Below are 16,126 nucleotides of genomic sequence, written 5' to 3' on the forward strand. Positions count from 1 at the left end.
AGCCAAGGATTCTTTTTATCATATCCATACAGCATGGTTCAATTATTTTCATTTGTGTGAAAGTATCTCTAGCTTTTCTGTATTTCCTTTACTAACTAGTCCGTTTTACATGTAAGTCAAGCCTCTGTGTTTTCCTTTAAGGCATTTTATCCCTTTTATGACTTTCAGTTTTGGTTCTTCCTCTTTAGTTTATCAGCTTATCATTATTTATGTGTTCTCCTATACCTCATTTAAATCCCTTTCCATGTTATACTTCTTCCCACACTTAATTTTTTATTTTGTTACATTTAAATTCATCTTAAAAAATTGGCAGCCTTATAGTACAATTGAAACTCTTATCTATCTAAGGAAAGGAAGATTAATACAGTTAAATATCTATGATTCAAGCACTTCTGAACACAAAATACACTTTCCTTTATAAAACAGCACTTTATAAAACATTTAGTATTAATAAAATTTAAAGAAGTAGGGTAAATAAGCAACATATAGATGCATGCATATATATATGTGTGTGTGTGTATATATATGTATATGTAGAGAGAATTTCAAATTCTCTCTGCCATTTTTACCAGGGCTTTCTTTTTATTTGCATGAACAGAAAAGAATATACACATGGACAGCAGGGTGGGATTGACTGTGAAAGCAGCAGGGTGGGGGTGGAGGTGGTGGGCGGGGTAGGGAAGACCAATGGGAGAAAGATTGGGATAGCCATAATTGAATAATAAAAAAAAGAAAGAATATTCAATTTAGGTATTTTTACAACATGATGATGAATAAATAAAATATATGAAGGGGTTGCAAATTAAATTACATTGATCCAAATGGGGAAAATTGTGTGGTATTTGATGATGTCTCTAATGCCAAGAAAAAGGAAGGTAGACCATTGACTTAGGCTTTTCTAAAATGTCCCAGCATCCATTGCTCGTACTGTAAGATTTCCATTGCATTAATCCTTCACTCACAATTTTAATGCTCAAAACTATTCCTTTAAAACTTAAGCTTTGATCCAGTAATTCTAAATCTAAGAGTCCAGCTAAGGGAATGAAATACTTTCAAGCTTTATGCACTAAGATATTTGTTGCAGTATAATTTATAGTGGTTAAAAGCAGATGATATCCTAAATATCTTTTGTAAAACAGAAGGATGGTCAGGTATATTATGAGATCTAGAGATAATGGAATATTAAGTGGCCATTAAAATAAAATGTTTATAAGATACTTATAATGGCATGGGAGTATTTATCATATGACCTCAAGACAAGAAAAGATACATAAATTATACATAACTTGCTTTTAACCATGTGAAATGATTTTAAAAGACAAAATGGGAATACATTACATGTTAAGAGTGGTTGTCCCTGTGTATTGAAATTAGAAGACATTTAAAATATTTCCCATTTCTTGCATTTCAAAAAATGTTCTACACTTAGCACACCTTAGCACTATATTCAGAAGACTTATAAGCTAAAGAATAAAGTTTAGTTTAGAATATTCTATTTACTAATTTTAAATGGAGTTTTCATAAAACTTAATCAAATTTTGCTCTCCTATTAGACAAGGCATTCATGTCATTTTTCTCCCTTTGATCTGGGGCTATTTCAGCATTTTAAGAGGGTTTACACTAAAGTTTCATTGGCTTTATAATTTGTAAGTGGGATTGGGAGGGTGAACATAGTGAGAGCTAGGAAGGAGATAAAAGATTGAAAGGAACTTTAATTAATTATTTGCACTTATATAAAATCGCTGTCTGTGGCCTGAATTTGCTGGAGAGATGATAGAATAATGCTCTTCTCTAATTTCTGCAGGATCAAGTCATGGGTAGATAAGATGCAAGAAGACCTTGTCACACTGGCGAAAACAGCAAGTGGAGTCAGTCAGCTTGTTGATGTGAGTAGAACCCACAGAAGCTTAATCTTTTCTTTAATTTGAATGCAGTTCTAACTTCTAGGAAGCTGTATTGCCATATGATAAATAAGATATGGTTTTTCATGTGGATCTGATAGTGAAATTCTGAGAGAGACCCTTGGTACGGCTTGTCATTGTGAAGAGGACACAGCATCTCCAATAGTTAACAAAACTTTCTCACCACAAACACTTTCCAGTTTACAAACAGCCCTCTCTTCCATGAGTCCATGTGATACTTAGACCCCCCCTAAAGTTCAAAGGGGATGTCAGGTGTCCATTCTTCAGACTGTATTTTATAATCTCTCATGTCGCAGTGACTTAAGTACTGTGATGAATTCTTTTAGTACCCTCAGTAAGAACACTTCTTGACTCTTCGAAGGTAGATTTTACTTTTAAAAAAGAATTGAAAAGTGTTTACAACTGTGTCTGGAGACTAGAGTGAGTCACTGAGATGGGTAATGAAGACTTTGGTGTAAGAAAAAGAGTCACTGCAAACTATGGTTTTTCTTATGCATGCAGTGGCTGTGAAAGTCACTCCAATGATTGTTGAAAATGATAACCTTACATAAATATTTACATGTAATCTTCACTAGGTTATTTTACTTAGGTAAGAACATTCATATTGTAGGTTTTATTAGATTTATTAAGAATTAAATGTCAAGAGTCTCTGTAAGGAATGTATTGTAACAATTTGAAAGTACTTTTATCTTGTGTTCTTAATGATGCACTGAGGCCTTGTGTTTTACAAGAAATGTGGTGCGACGTAGAAAAGCAGTTTCATGTATGACATAATATTATTGATTACGTGGATATTTATGTGTGACTATTTCTCTCTGAGGGGAACTGGTATGTATGGTTACCTTATGTTTTAATAGAAATTCATAAGAGAATCTTATGAATTAAGCAAATACTTGGAAAAATATTCCAGAAACTGTTTACAAAACAATTGTTGGTTTCAATCTAACAGTATGTTGAACAAACTTAAATATGTGTGAGATGAATATATTTGGAAATGAAAGGTGTTTCTTGTGAATAGCAATGATCAAATGTAGTTCTAGTCAACATGTAATCTGTCCCAGTCACTGTGTAGGTTACCAAAGGTTGACAGACACCCAGTGCCTCTCCCCAGGGGACTGACGCTCTGCTGATCAATAATTTCTACTGTGTGGGTGCAAAGATGCCTGAAAGCCACTGTGAGCTGGTGCTTGAGATCCACAATGATTTATTGTGGTGAAATATATAAGAATATGAAAGTGTGTAGGATAATAAGTGAACCTCTATGAAGCTGATAGAATTTATGCAATGAGAAAAAAGTAACGAGAAATGACAAGTTCTGGTTAGAAGCTGTATGGCTCTTTTTATTGACAGATTGAGATTAAAAATAAACTGCTCTGGGAGTGTGCCTTCACTCCTCCAATATTTCTTCAGCCTCAGAAACCACTTTCTTGGCTGACCTCATTTTTACTTTTGGTGTAAATATCTGAACTCTCTCTCACTGAATTTGCTCTTCACAGTGAATCCTTAAGAAAAAAAAGTCTCACCTGATTTCCACTATGCTTTATGAAGCATAGATTACTAAAAAGAGTATAAAATTGTTAAATGAATAAATGACTTTGTCTGAATATGGATAACAAAATAGAATGAAGAGGATGAAAGAAAATCCCCACAATTTTTCTGTTTCTCAGACATGTATCTAATTACAGTGACAGAGAAAGGTACAATGAAAGAAGTATATATATACATACATATATACTTATACATATATATATAACAAAGGACAGGTGAGAGATAGAACAGAATTCATTATTGGAAAAATAATTTAGGCATTAGGGCACATGAAGTGTGCCATTTTATATAGATAGATGATCCATATGTGTCTCTGGCTTTTGTCTAGAGAGAAAGTTCATGCCAGAAGCCGATGCACCTGTCAGAGGTGACTATTTTTGGCTATGGAAATTTAAAGCAGAGACTAGCTGAAGGATGCTAGGGTTGAGGGTGAACTTGGAGATGAGATTGGGAGGCCTGGAAACATGATGAGGACCAAAAGTTGAATAAATGGGAGAACTTAACGGGGTCCTGATTTGAAATTCAATATTGTGGAAATGATGATAATTTATTTACCATAATTGTTTTTACTAGCATTGCAGGGTAGAACTAGCATTTTACTTGAGTTATCATAAGCAGCTGTAATGAATCAAGATAACTGAAAGAAGACATCTTTGCAATTTAATAAAAAATGCTTCATGGCACTGTAAGACATCAGCTCAAAGAAAGTTGATAGATATTGCTATATGAATTCAATGCTTTAAGTTTGCAAATGAGAAATTTGTAGTTACCTGACTAACTTCTGTTAAAGATCCAGCATGAATAGGCTTAAGTGGTGATATTACTCTGATGCATTTGAATTCTTTGTTTTTCTTTCCTTTTAAATTTTCATTATTTTTTACTACCATTTAGTCACCTTATATGCCTCTCCCCTCACAATTACCACACTCATAAGTTCTTTTTCCTCAATCCCTCCATTCCCTAACCACCCCCCCAAACTGAGACCACCTTAGCTGTAATTCTGCTCTCTACAAGTCTGTCTCTATTTTCCTTGTTAGTTCAGTTTTTTCATAAGATTCCATATATCAATGAAATCATATGGTATTTGTTTTTCTCTGACTGGCTTATTTACTTAGCATGATGACCTCCAGGTCCCAAAAGGTAAAACCTTCTCTTTTTTATGGCCCAGTAGTATTCCATTATGTAAATGTCCCATAGTTGTTTTATCCACTCATCACTGAGGACACTTGGGCTGCTTTCTTATTTTGGTGATTGTAAATACTGCTGCAGTGAACATAGGGGTGCTATGTTCTTTAAAACTAGTATTTTTGGTTCCTTCCAATATATTCTCAAAAGTGAGATCACTAGGTCAAAAATCAGATCCATTTTTATTATTTTATTGTGAAAAGCAGGTATCTCATACCTGCTTTCCACAGTGGCTGCACCAGTCTGCATTCCCACCAACAGTGCACTAGGGTTCCCTTTTCTCCACATCCTCACCAGCACTAGTTGTTCGTTGATTTATTGATGATAGCTATTCTGACAGATGTGAGATGATATCTCATTGTGGTTTTAATTTGCATTTCTCTGATAATTAGTGATATTGAGCATCGTTTCATATATCTATCAGCCATCCATATATCTTCTTTCTTTGGAGAAGTGTCTATTCAGGTCCTTTGTTCATTTTTTAATTGTTTTTTTTTTTTATTTTTTAGTGTTGCGTTTTGTAAGTTCTATATAAATTTTGGATATTAACCCCTTATCAGATATCTTGGCATATGTTCTCCAATTCTGTGGCTTGTTATTTTATTTTGTTGATGTTTTTCTGTGCTGTGCAAAAACTTGTTAGTTTGATGTAGTCCCATAAGATATGTCTTAGTGAATTATTCCATTATCAGATCATTAATTGGAAGGTAACATGTCCATTAACTGCATATGCTCAGGTTGTAAGTAATCAGATCATTAATTGGAAGGTAACATGTCCATTAACTGCATATGCTCAGGTTGTAAGTAAATGAAATAATTCAGAGAAGAAAAAAATAAAATTGGGGAAAAGAAATAATACTGTATTATGATTTTACTTAGTGAATTTAATACATCAGAACCTTTTAAATACGACTGAAGGACTTAATTTGATTTTCATTAATTCAAGAACTACACTAAACACTTTGTGTTCATTACCTTATTAATTCCCAGAGCACCTTGTGAAGTGACCATCATCATCTTTAATATGCATAAAGCAATTGCAAGATGAAATTTTTGGTCTAAGCTACATAACTACTAAATTGGATGTAATTCCAAAAATTTTTTAAAAACCTTTGTTAGACTTTAGAATATAAATTAATATATTACATTTTTATATTGCTGCTTGTATTTTGAGAAGGTAAGCAGATCCCTGATTAGGTAAGTGGTCAACATGGTTATGCTACTTCTCTTTTACTATTTATTTTAAAAATTTTGATTGAATTTTTTCTATTACCATTTAGTCCCCTTATATACCTCTTTCCCCACAAACACCATCCGTTGTCTGTGTCCATGAGTCCTTTTTCCTTTTCGCACAATCCCTCCACCACTGACCCTTCTGCGCCCCTGCCTTAGCTGTCATCTCACTTTCTATTTATAAGTCTGCCTCTATTTTGCTTGTTAGTTCAGCTTGTTCATTAGATTTTTCAAATTGTATTTGTCTTTCTCTGACTCACTTATTCACTTAGCATAATGTGCTGCTGCTCTTTTAATATAAAATATAAATTAGATGAAACCAAAATTCTGCTACCAATTATTCACTCATGAACATGTCACTTGAATTACTTTAGTAAAAGACAGTATAGAAGGAAATTCTAAAGTGAAAATTTACATGCAGAATGTAGTCTTCTATTACTGTTGGTATGCACAGAAATGCCTTTTTTGTGTGTGTATATCATTGAAAAGATTGCTGGAAATGATACAAAAAATCATTTTTCTTGGTTTTGTCTTTATGATCTTTCACCTGAAGAAAATATTATTTTCTTCTAGTTGATAGCTTTGTGATCTGGCCAAGATGTTTCAGCTCATTGAGTTGTTAAGATTGATGACATAATCCATGTAAAATATTTATTGACCTGTAAACAAAACTCAAGAAAGGTCATTCAGTTGTTGTATAGTTGAGGGTATATTTATTAGTTGGGGTACAGCCCGAGCCAGCGTAACAAAGAGATAAGACAAGCATATACTGTGTTTTTTTCTCATGTCACTGTCTAGTGGTGAGCAGCTTAGGATCAGCTGCTCTCCTATGCACAGTATGTGGCGTCCATCTCTGGGTCCCAGGTGATTCCTTCAGTTGCCACTATTTTTCAGCCTGCTGTCCAGGGAAAGAGACCAGAGAAGCAGATACCTAGTCACTTCAAGGGTAAGACATTTGGCCCTAGTTGAGTGGCTCAGTTGGTCGGAGCATCGTCCTACACACCAAAATGTTGCAGGTTCAATTCCAGGTCAGGGCACGTACCTATTTTGTGGGTTTGATCCCTGGTCAGGGCATGTATGGAAGGCAACTGATGTTTCTCTCTTACATCAATGTTTCTCTCTCCCTCTCACTCGCTCTAAAATCAATAAATAGTCCTGACTGCTGTGGCTCATTTGGTTGAGAGTCGCCCCATAGAGTCAAAGGTTACCTGTTCTATTCCCTATCAGGGCACATGCCTGGGTTGTAGGTTCGGTGCCCAGTAGGGGTGTATGCAAGAGGCAACTGATGGATGTTTCTCTCTCATTCTCTCTCACCTTGATATTTCTCTCCCTTTCTTTCTCCTTCTCTCCCATTGTCTCTAAAAATAAATAAATACAATATTTAAAAATAAAACAAAATCAATAAACATATCCTCAGGTGAGGATTTAAAAAAGGATAAGACATCATGCTCACATTCCAAAGGTCAGAACTCATAGAGTCATTAGCTGAGTGGCCGTAGTACCAACTCTGTCACAGTGGAAGGGCACACAACCAATACTGAGTGACAACTGGGTGTCCCTGACTGGTATGAATTATTTGAATACTGTCCTTATAAAAGTGATGTCTAAACGTTATATTAAAGATAAATTAACACAAAGTGGATACTGTATTTATATACTTTAATATGTATAAATTCAGAAGAATAGAAAAAGATCCCTGTATTTTTGAACAATCTGAGTTATAGATATTTTAAAAGACATTTATTACTTTTAAATACACACATTCCTTTAGTTACTATGTTGGCAAATGCACAAGCTAATCTTATGTCTATTAGTGAAGAGATAACATTTATTTTAAATTTATTTATTTATTTATTTTTAGAGGGGAAGGAGAGAGGGGAGAGAAACATCAATGTATGGTTGCCTTTTGTGCGTCTCCTGCTGGTAGTTAGCCTGCAAGGAACCAGCCTGCAACCCAGGCATGTGCCCTGACTGGGAATCGAACCTCGATCCTCTGGTTCGCAGGCCCGCGCTCAATCCACTGAGCTACGCCAGCCAGGGCGAGATAATATTTAAAAAAAATTAAAGTGGTGACTTCGGCCAAGATGGAGGCATAGGGGGAAACACTGTGCCCCCTCCCACAACTAAATTTAAAGACAGCAAAGTTTTAGTAACAAAAACACAGCCATAACAGTGAAAATTGAACTGTACGGAAGTCCGACAACAACAAACCATTCAGTCAGACCACGTTACAACCCAGCTACTGGATCGCCCAGCCCCAGTGAACACCTAAGGTTCTGCCCCTCAAACATAACAGGTGCAAACAGACCAAACATTATGACTCAAGAACAGCTCAAAGCCCCAGAGACTATAATTCAAAGTGACCAAGAAATAGCCAACCGTTCAGACACACAGTTCAAAATACTGGTGATCAGGATGCTCACAGAATTGGTTGATTTTAGTCACAAATTAGAGGAACATATGAAGGCTAAACTGATTGAAATGAAGGGAAATGCACAGGAAACCAATAGTGATGGAAAGGAAACTATAATTCAAATCAAGGGAGTGGACCAGAAGGAAGGAAAAAATGACCAAACAGAAAAGAATGAAGAAACAAGAATTCAAAAAAAATGAGGAGAGGCTTAGGAACCTCCAGGACACCTTTAAATGTTCCAATATCCGAATTATAGGGGTACCAGAGGGGAAGAGGAAGAGCAACAAGTGGAAAACTTATTTGAACAAATAATAAAGGAGAACTTCCCCAGTCTGGCAAAGGAAATAGACTTCCAGGAAATCCAGGAAGCTCAGAGAGTCCCAAAGAAGTTGGACCCAAGAAGGAACACACCAAGGCACATCATAATTACATTAGCGAAGATGAAAATGAAGGAGAGAATTCTAGAAGCAGCAAGAGATAAGGGGACAGTCACCTACAAAGGAGTTCTCATCAGACTGTCAGCAGATTTCTCAAAAGAGACCTTACAGGCAAGAAGGGGCTGGAAAGAAGTATTCCAAGTCATGAAATCCAAAGACCTACATCCAAGATTGCTCTATCCAGCAAAGCTTTCATTTAGAATGGAAGGACAGATAAAGTGCTCCTCAGATAAGGTCAAGTGGAAGGAGTTCATCATCACCAAGCCCTTATTATATGAAATGTTAAAGGGACTTATCTAAGAAAAAGAAGATAAAAAATATGAACAGTGAAAGGACAGCAAACTCACAGTTATTAACAACCACACCTAGAAAAAGCAAGCTAAGAGGACAGCTAGATTAGGAGCAGAACCATAGAAATGAAGAACACATGGAGCGTTAGCAACAGGGGAGTTGGAGGAGGAGAAAGGGGAGAGGGTACAGAGAATAAGTATCATAGACGGTAGGTAGAAAATAGACAGGGGGTAGGGCAAGAATAGTATGGGAAATATAGAATCTAAAGAACTTGTGACATATGGACATAAACTAAAAAGGGGGGATCGATGGGGGAGGGGATGTGCAGGGTGGAGGGGAGTGAAGGGGGGAAATGGGACAACTGTAATGCATAGTCAATAAAATATATTAAAAAATGAAAAATTAAAAAATAAAAAATTAAAGCGGTCTTACTGTTCTTAAAAACAAGTTTTAAGTTCTGGAAACATTGACCAACATCTATCTTTTAAATTTAATTTGTTGATAAATATTTCTTGATGAAGATATACCCAATTTAGTTCAATATCCAAATTATCAGATATTCTAAGTGAATGGGTTCTACAGTAATAAGAATTGGCTTCATGAAAAAGGTTTCTAAAAATAAACTGGTGAGTAGAAATTACTGTTTGCGCTTCTGAGTCTACAACAAGTTTCATTAAAACGAACTCCACAAAGATGTCAGAAATCTAGTTACTACTCAGTGCTTGACCCTGGCCTGGGGGCAACAACCTGTGATGATGTAAGCAAAGTATCACCTTGGAGGGGAGGAGGAATTGTTGCCTCCTTTGTGCATGGTTTTCTTTACACTTCCCCTTTCTCTTTAGAAATCCAAAATTTTTCTCATAACTTCCTCTTTATTACAAAAGAGGTAATGGATGGTGTTATATACACTCGATTAAGTCTTCAGTAACTTATCTCTAATTGGACCATATTTAGTATTGGAAACAGGAGTGAAGGCTATATTTTGAAAGTGCTCCCTCATTTCGAATAGATCTCTCTCTTTCTCTCTCTCCTTCTCTCTCTCTCTCTCTCTCTCTCTCTCTCAGGAGGGGACAGGTGGGTCAAGGAGCCAGCAGGATCTGGACTGGGGTGAGGCAAATGATGTGCTGTGGCTGCAGCATTTTAGGAGGCTGCTGTCTCCGAGGGTCACAGTGAGAGTAGCTCCTGAAACTTTGTGCCCTAGGACATTTTATACCTCACCCTAGTCCTAGCTCTGGGGCCCAGGGTGTTCAGAGTTGAGTATCTTGTTCTGCTGTCCGTCCTAGAGGCACAGACGTTTGCAGCCTCTGGCCATCACTAATCCCAGGCCTCTCACTAGATTTTCTTCCCTGCTCCTTTCCTCTCCTCTGCTTAATGTTGGGTCTTTGCTACAGCTTTTCTGGGTGCTTTCCCAGCCTCCCAGGCTGATCTTATAAGGAACAGTGGCTATTCCTTAAGTGTTCACAGTATTTCATATTCATTTTGAAATACTCATTTGCATCCCACACTAAGTGACTTTGCTCCATGCTTCCCTTCTCCTCAATTCCCTTCTCTCCAGACATCTTCTGTTAATGAAGGATGTCAGGGGAATCCAGATTTGTTGATAACAGAGATTATTGTCTCTCTCTAGTTAGCTACCACAATTGTAATGAGGCCTGTCTCTTGGTTGTTATGAAGCTTCCTTCTGAATGGAAATTTTGTCTGGATTTCTACTATATCAGTCCTGACCATGCAAACATTTTCAAAAGTTTGTGGAGTAACTTTTCTTTTAACCAGGAAGTTCATTTTCGAAAGTAAAATCAGTCTGCTAAGGCATCATGATAGCACTCCCTGGCTGTGATTCACCATTGTGATTTCATAAGTTAAACTTATTAAAATTGATACCTTCATATTTCAATATTATCTCAGAAGTGTACATAGGAAATGGGTCTAAATATTGAGCATTCAGTTCTCTTAATTAAGTTGGTATTTACACAAGGGTTTGGAGTGAAGAATTTCATTAGTGACTCCTGGGGTGCGCTTTTCTGTGACACTCTGGTTGCATCATCTTATGTAAACAGGATGTTCATTTTCTAGGTGGTAGGCACTTTAATATATTAATTTATTTTCAAAAAAAGGTACGCTGAAGTAGAACATAATTAAGTATTAGTGATTCTGGCGAGGGAATTAACAAGATGCAGAGGCAACGATAATGGTGGGCATCTTTTTTCTCCTTTCGGTAAGGCTGCTAAGCAGCGGGCTGATACTGGCTCCCGCTTCACCTCTGGTCAAGTGAGACCGACAGTAACGTGCTCCCTTCTTCGCAGACATGTTGTAGGGCTGAGACGGAATATGAAATGCAATGTCATAGCAATAACAGATGCTGTGAAAATGTCAGTGCTTATTTCTCTCTAAACTGTAGGCTTATATTTCTAGTATTTTTAAAGTAATAGAATTATTTTTTAAAACTACTACTTATATGAGTGCTTTATCAAAAAAGTAATATAATTACTTTTCAAATCTATATTTATTTCACATGTTTTATTTTTGTTCAGAATTGCCTGTCTTCAATGATGAAATGTAACTAGTTACCATAATAATATAGGTAAGTTGATAGCCCTGGCTGGTGTAGCTCAGTGGATTGAGCATGGGCTTGCAAACCACACGATCGCGGTTTGATTTCCAGTCAGGGCACATGCCTGGGTTGCAGGCCAGTTCCCAGCAGGGGACTCATGAGAGGCAACCATACCCTGATATTTCGCTCCTTCTCTCCTTCCCTTCCCCTCTAAAGATAAATAAGTAAAATCTATTTAAAAAGTAATATAGGCAAATTGAGATTATCATTATTTTATGTACAGTTTCTCCCCCTAAATAGAGAGAAATCTGTTTTGACTGCAGAATGTACTATCAATGGAGACAGTATGGACTTTTTTTTTTACTCACTCACTAGAAATTGTAAAGAAGCTGTATATTTTTTGTTTGTTTTTTAAAAGGGATTAATTATATATTTTTCTCAAAGACAATAAATAAAGCGAACTCTAATGGGGTGTCTGATCTTATGATGGCTTTGAATGTTTTATCAACACGTTTTTAAGTGAAGTACTATCGGTTCACAAACATTAATAGTGAAAGATTATTAAAGTGTTCTCTTTTTTACTTTACCAATCTGTTCCATTATCAATCGATAAGTCTGAATTTATGCTGGTATTTGAGGGATAAATTATTATTCATTGTTTCTCCAAGTAGCAATCTATTGGCTTGGTAATGCTAATTGAAGTGGGAGTGATAGAGAGTAGCTGCGTGCCCCTCTCGTCATTGAGCTTCACAGAGGATGCAGAAGCTGGAAACTCATGGAAGTAATACAGCCAGTTGTTAGCTGCTACTTTACAATGAAGATGAATGGATAAAAGACCATTATTTGTTACTGCCCACTCTCAATATGCCACGTATAATTCTTATGCTTGTTCCCTGAAGACATCTTTAATGCCTTTCTGTAGAAGGCAGTGGCTCTCAGCCTGGGGCAGTTTTGTACCCCAAGAGGCATTTGTCAGCGCTTGGAAACATGGTCACAGTGGGGGCTGGGGGAGACGAGTGCTGCTGGCTTTTAGTGTTTGGAGACCAAATGAGCTGCTAAACAGCCTACAGTGCACACGCCATCGCCCCACAGCAAACACTGATCTCGTCAAAACGTCAGTGCTGGTGAGGTCGAAACACTTAAGGAGGACAAGAATTTGAGGCAAGAAGACGTGTATGAAACTCCTTAAACTAATAGAAATTTGCAAAATTACACATCAGTATTGGTAGGTAGCATTTTATTCTTTAGAAAAGCCACTTGCTACTAGGATGGTTAAAGGCAAGTTAAACTGCAGCATTTAAAAATTCTTTTGTTGGCTGTGAAGTGAATTTAGGTCATTTGGGATTGGGAACTTTAAACAAGGATCTCCCTCAGCATATGGTTAATTATGTTTTAATTTAGTTTTAGCAGAATCAAGTATGATCTTTTCTACTTTCAATTAATTACACATGAGTTTTCTGGTTAAAATACGTACACAATTCACATATAGTTCTGGATATGTAGAAGGTAAGAGACTAGGTTATTAATTTATCTGTGCAGTTAAAAAATACCAAACAAGTAGGCAGCTTCTTATACATATCTTAATGGTTTTATTGTTTTTATTCTAAGTATTCTTAAACATATGCTTATAATGTATCTTACGTGTGAAATGTCTCCAAACTTAAAACCGTGTTCTTACTGTGAATCTTTTCCATGCTTACCTTATTCATTGGTATAGTTTCTCTATTCCAAGAATGACCCCTCGTATTTCACTTGCATTTCTAGTTAAATTCAGTCACCATATGTGTAGAATGGGGAAAGTGAACAAGTTTTCACTTGTTCTCTTCCTTCTTGTACCTTTAATATGTTGCTCAAAAGTGGCATCATCAAATTCCTGTTAGTAGAATGGCAGTTGGAGGTAGTTATAGGAAAGCATGCACTATCAATTTGAGAATATGACCAAGTGTACCTGTGTATTTATGTCTGTGTGTGTATTATGTATAAAATTGTGCATGTGTGTATATTTGGATGGTGCTTAAAATAAATAAGCCTGTGTTATATTTGAATTCCTCTTATGTGCTAATTGCTGAAATAGGCACTGGGAGTTCTGAGCTAGCTATTTTTAGGCTAGAATACTTTGGAGTTGACTACATAATAAGGTAAAAACCAACACTATGAATTTTATAGCTCTTCATAATAGTGTCCCAATTAGCTTTTCAGTTTTTTCCAATGATTTCTTGTTTTACACAAATTGTACTTTTCTCCCTCCTTTATTTGTTTATTTTTTTATATTTACTCCAGAGTATGGCTATAATTCTACTGCTTTGACTATCATAACCCATGTGATTTTACTTTCCTCTGAATTCTGATGGCATAGCCTTCTGTACTTCTTCATTGGGACATTAGTATTCTTATTAGTGTTAACCTTTTTCTTCCTATTGGTCATTACCCTGTTTTCTGTATTTAATCTAATTATCACTTACATGTTTTACTTATATTCCATCATGTAACTACATAGCACCTTCCATAGTCTTGTTGTTTTTGGTTTAAAATAAATATTGATTTTAAAATACAAGGAGGCACTTGTGATAAGTCAGCATTCCAATTCCAGGTAAAGCCTGGTGCAGTAACCTGTCTCCGTGGCCCTTCGCTAATTGATACCATCAATACTATTCAGTGACTGCTACGTGTGTGCACTGTATTGTGTGCTGGGCTGAACCAGTGGACAAAACAGGCAGAAATCTCCATGTTCTTAAAACTTTCTTCTCATGCTATGATCTCTCTGGTTTTCTCTTGCATTGTCACATCTTCCTTGTCCACTTTTAAAGACCCTTGCCATTACACTGGACTCACCAGGACAATCCACGATAATATCCTTATTTTAAGTTCAGCTGATTAGCAAAACCTAATTTCATCTGCAAACTTAATTTCCCTTTGCCATGCAACAACATATTCACGGATTCTGGGTTTTAGGATGCGGATATCTTTGGAAGATCATCATTGTGCCTGCCATAGTCACCACTTCCATCACTCAGTGTCTGAATACTGTTTTCTTCCTGTTAGTCTTTCCACTTCTGCTTCTACTCTGTCCTTGATACATCCAACTGTCATTGTATGGTCAGTGAATCTGATGGGCTCAGTGTGCTATTGTTTATATAGATCTTTTGTATTTGGCTCCTTACAGGCGACTAATTAAGAAGTTAGCTGTTTGCAAGTCTGGTATGTTCTAATAGAATTGAGCCAGTGGCAAGGTCAAGATCATATGCTAGCCATTATAATGCTAACCATTTACAATGAAATGCCTAGGCCTCCTCTTTCATCAGAAACTGTCAGAGAGGAAACTTTCCTCATAAAGATGGCTGTGGGCATTGCAGAGGTCTCGAATGCTTGTGCAGGACAGTTTCCATGGGAGGGAAGCAATTGTACAAGTAATAAGGGAAGAAGTTGTCAAAGTTTCCATATTTAAGTTTTAATATGATTTGACTATGTTTCTTTTTAGGGTACTTAACTTACTCATAAGTTGCCATTCTCTCTCCTGGGAGAAGAAAAATAGTAGTTTCACTATTTCAGAGTTATCTCTTCTTTGTTTAAAAGATTTTGTGATCAATTATAGATTTTTAAAAATTATTTATTTATGTATTTTTAGAGATAGGAGAAGGGAAGGAGAAAGAGAGGGAGAGAAAAAGCAGTGTGTGGTTGCCTCTCAAATGCCCCCAACTGGGGACCTGGCGCACAGCCCAGGCATGTGCCCTGATAGGGAATGGAACGAGCAATGTTTTGGTTGGCGTGCCCAAGCTTAGTCCACTGAGGCACACCTGCCAGGGCATCAGTTATATATTCAATAAATTTAAGTTCCTGACTCCCTTTCAGTATTCTCTAATGTTCTTGACTTTGCTCCTTGACATCTAGATGCTAGTGGAAATTTGTATGACAGAATGTCTAGTGTACTTGCTCTTTCTGTCCATTTGGCATAGATATTCAGTATGATTCCTACAAGAACTTGGTCAGTCTCCTCATTTTGCTAAGGAGCTCTCAGCTCTGGGTTGTTTTCTTTGTCATCCTCCAGCTGGACCTCTGCTTCCCATTGTCCATCTCCCATTCTCTGCATCTGAATTCCCTGGTTGTGCACTAACAGCAGTCTCCTAGCAGAGATACTGACCTGTTGTTCTCTGCTACTTTTCTTGCTCATTCCATGAGGCTTATCTGTTTCCCTACGTCCTGGTGAAGCCAAGGGAAATTCTGAACAGAATGACATTGCAGACTCACTTTGCCTAACCATGCCTCATTGCCATTTTACCTTTTGTTGGTCTGGACAGTGGTTTGGTTCTCTAATGGTGTGAAATGGGACTGAAACTCCCTGTATTCTGATATTCTAAAGCCTGAATCCTAGTGTTCACACTAGTATAATGGCTAATTGAAAATTTTTTTTTAGGTTTCTTAAAGTGACTGATATAGAGAAGCTGCCTGAAAATAATTGCTAATGTAATTTGCTATGTCATTCAAAACTTGGAAGCATATCTAGCTTTCAGTGAACATGTCTGAAGTATCTGAATTATGGCATAATACT

General features: G+C 36.7%; 1 protein-coding gene across 6 annotated transcripts in view; it reads left to right on the forward strand.

Moving 5' to 3' along the window:
• Positions 1-16,126, forward strand: part of CACNA2D1 (calcium voltage-gated channel auxiliary subunit alpha2delta 1) — a 472,005-nt gene that overhangs the window by 80,472 nt on the left and 375,407 nt on the right. For all 6 annotated transcript variants that reach the window (XM_037066145.1, XM_037066146.1, XM_037066147.1 and 3 more), the window contains exon 2: positions 1,805-1,886. In XM_037066145.1, coding sequence (XP_036922040.1) covers positions 1,805-1,886 — 82 coding nt within the window. The remainder of the gene's footprint in view (positions 1-1,804; positions 1,887-16,126) is intronic.

Source organism: Sturnira hondurensis, unplaced genomic scaffold (genome assembly GCF_014824575.4).
Source record: "Sturnira hondurensis isolate 20B ecotype Veracruz unplaced genomic scaffold, ASM1482457v3 Scaffold0016462, whole genome shotgun sequence".
Taxonomy (NCBI): domain Eukaryota; kingdom Metazoa; phylum Chordata; class Mammalia; order Chiroptera; family Phyllostomidae; genus Sturnira; species Sturnira hondurensis.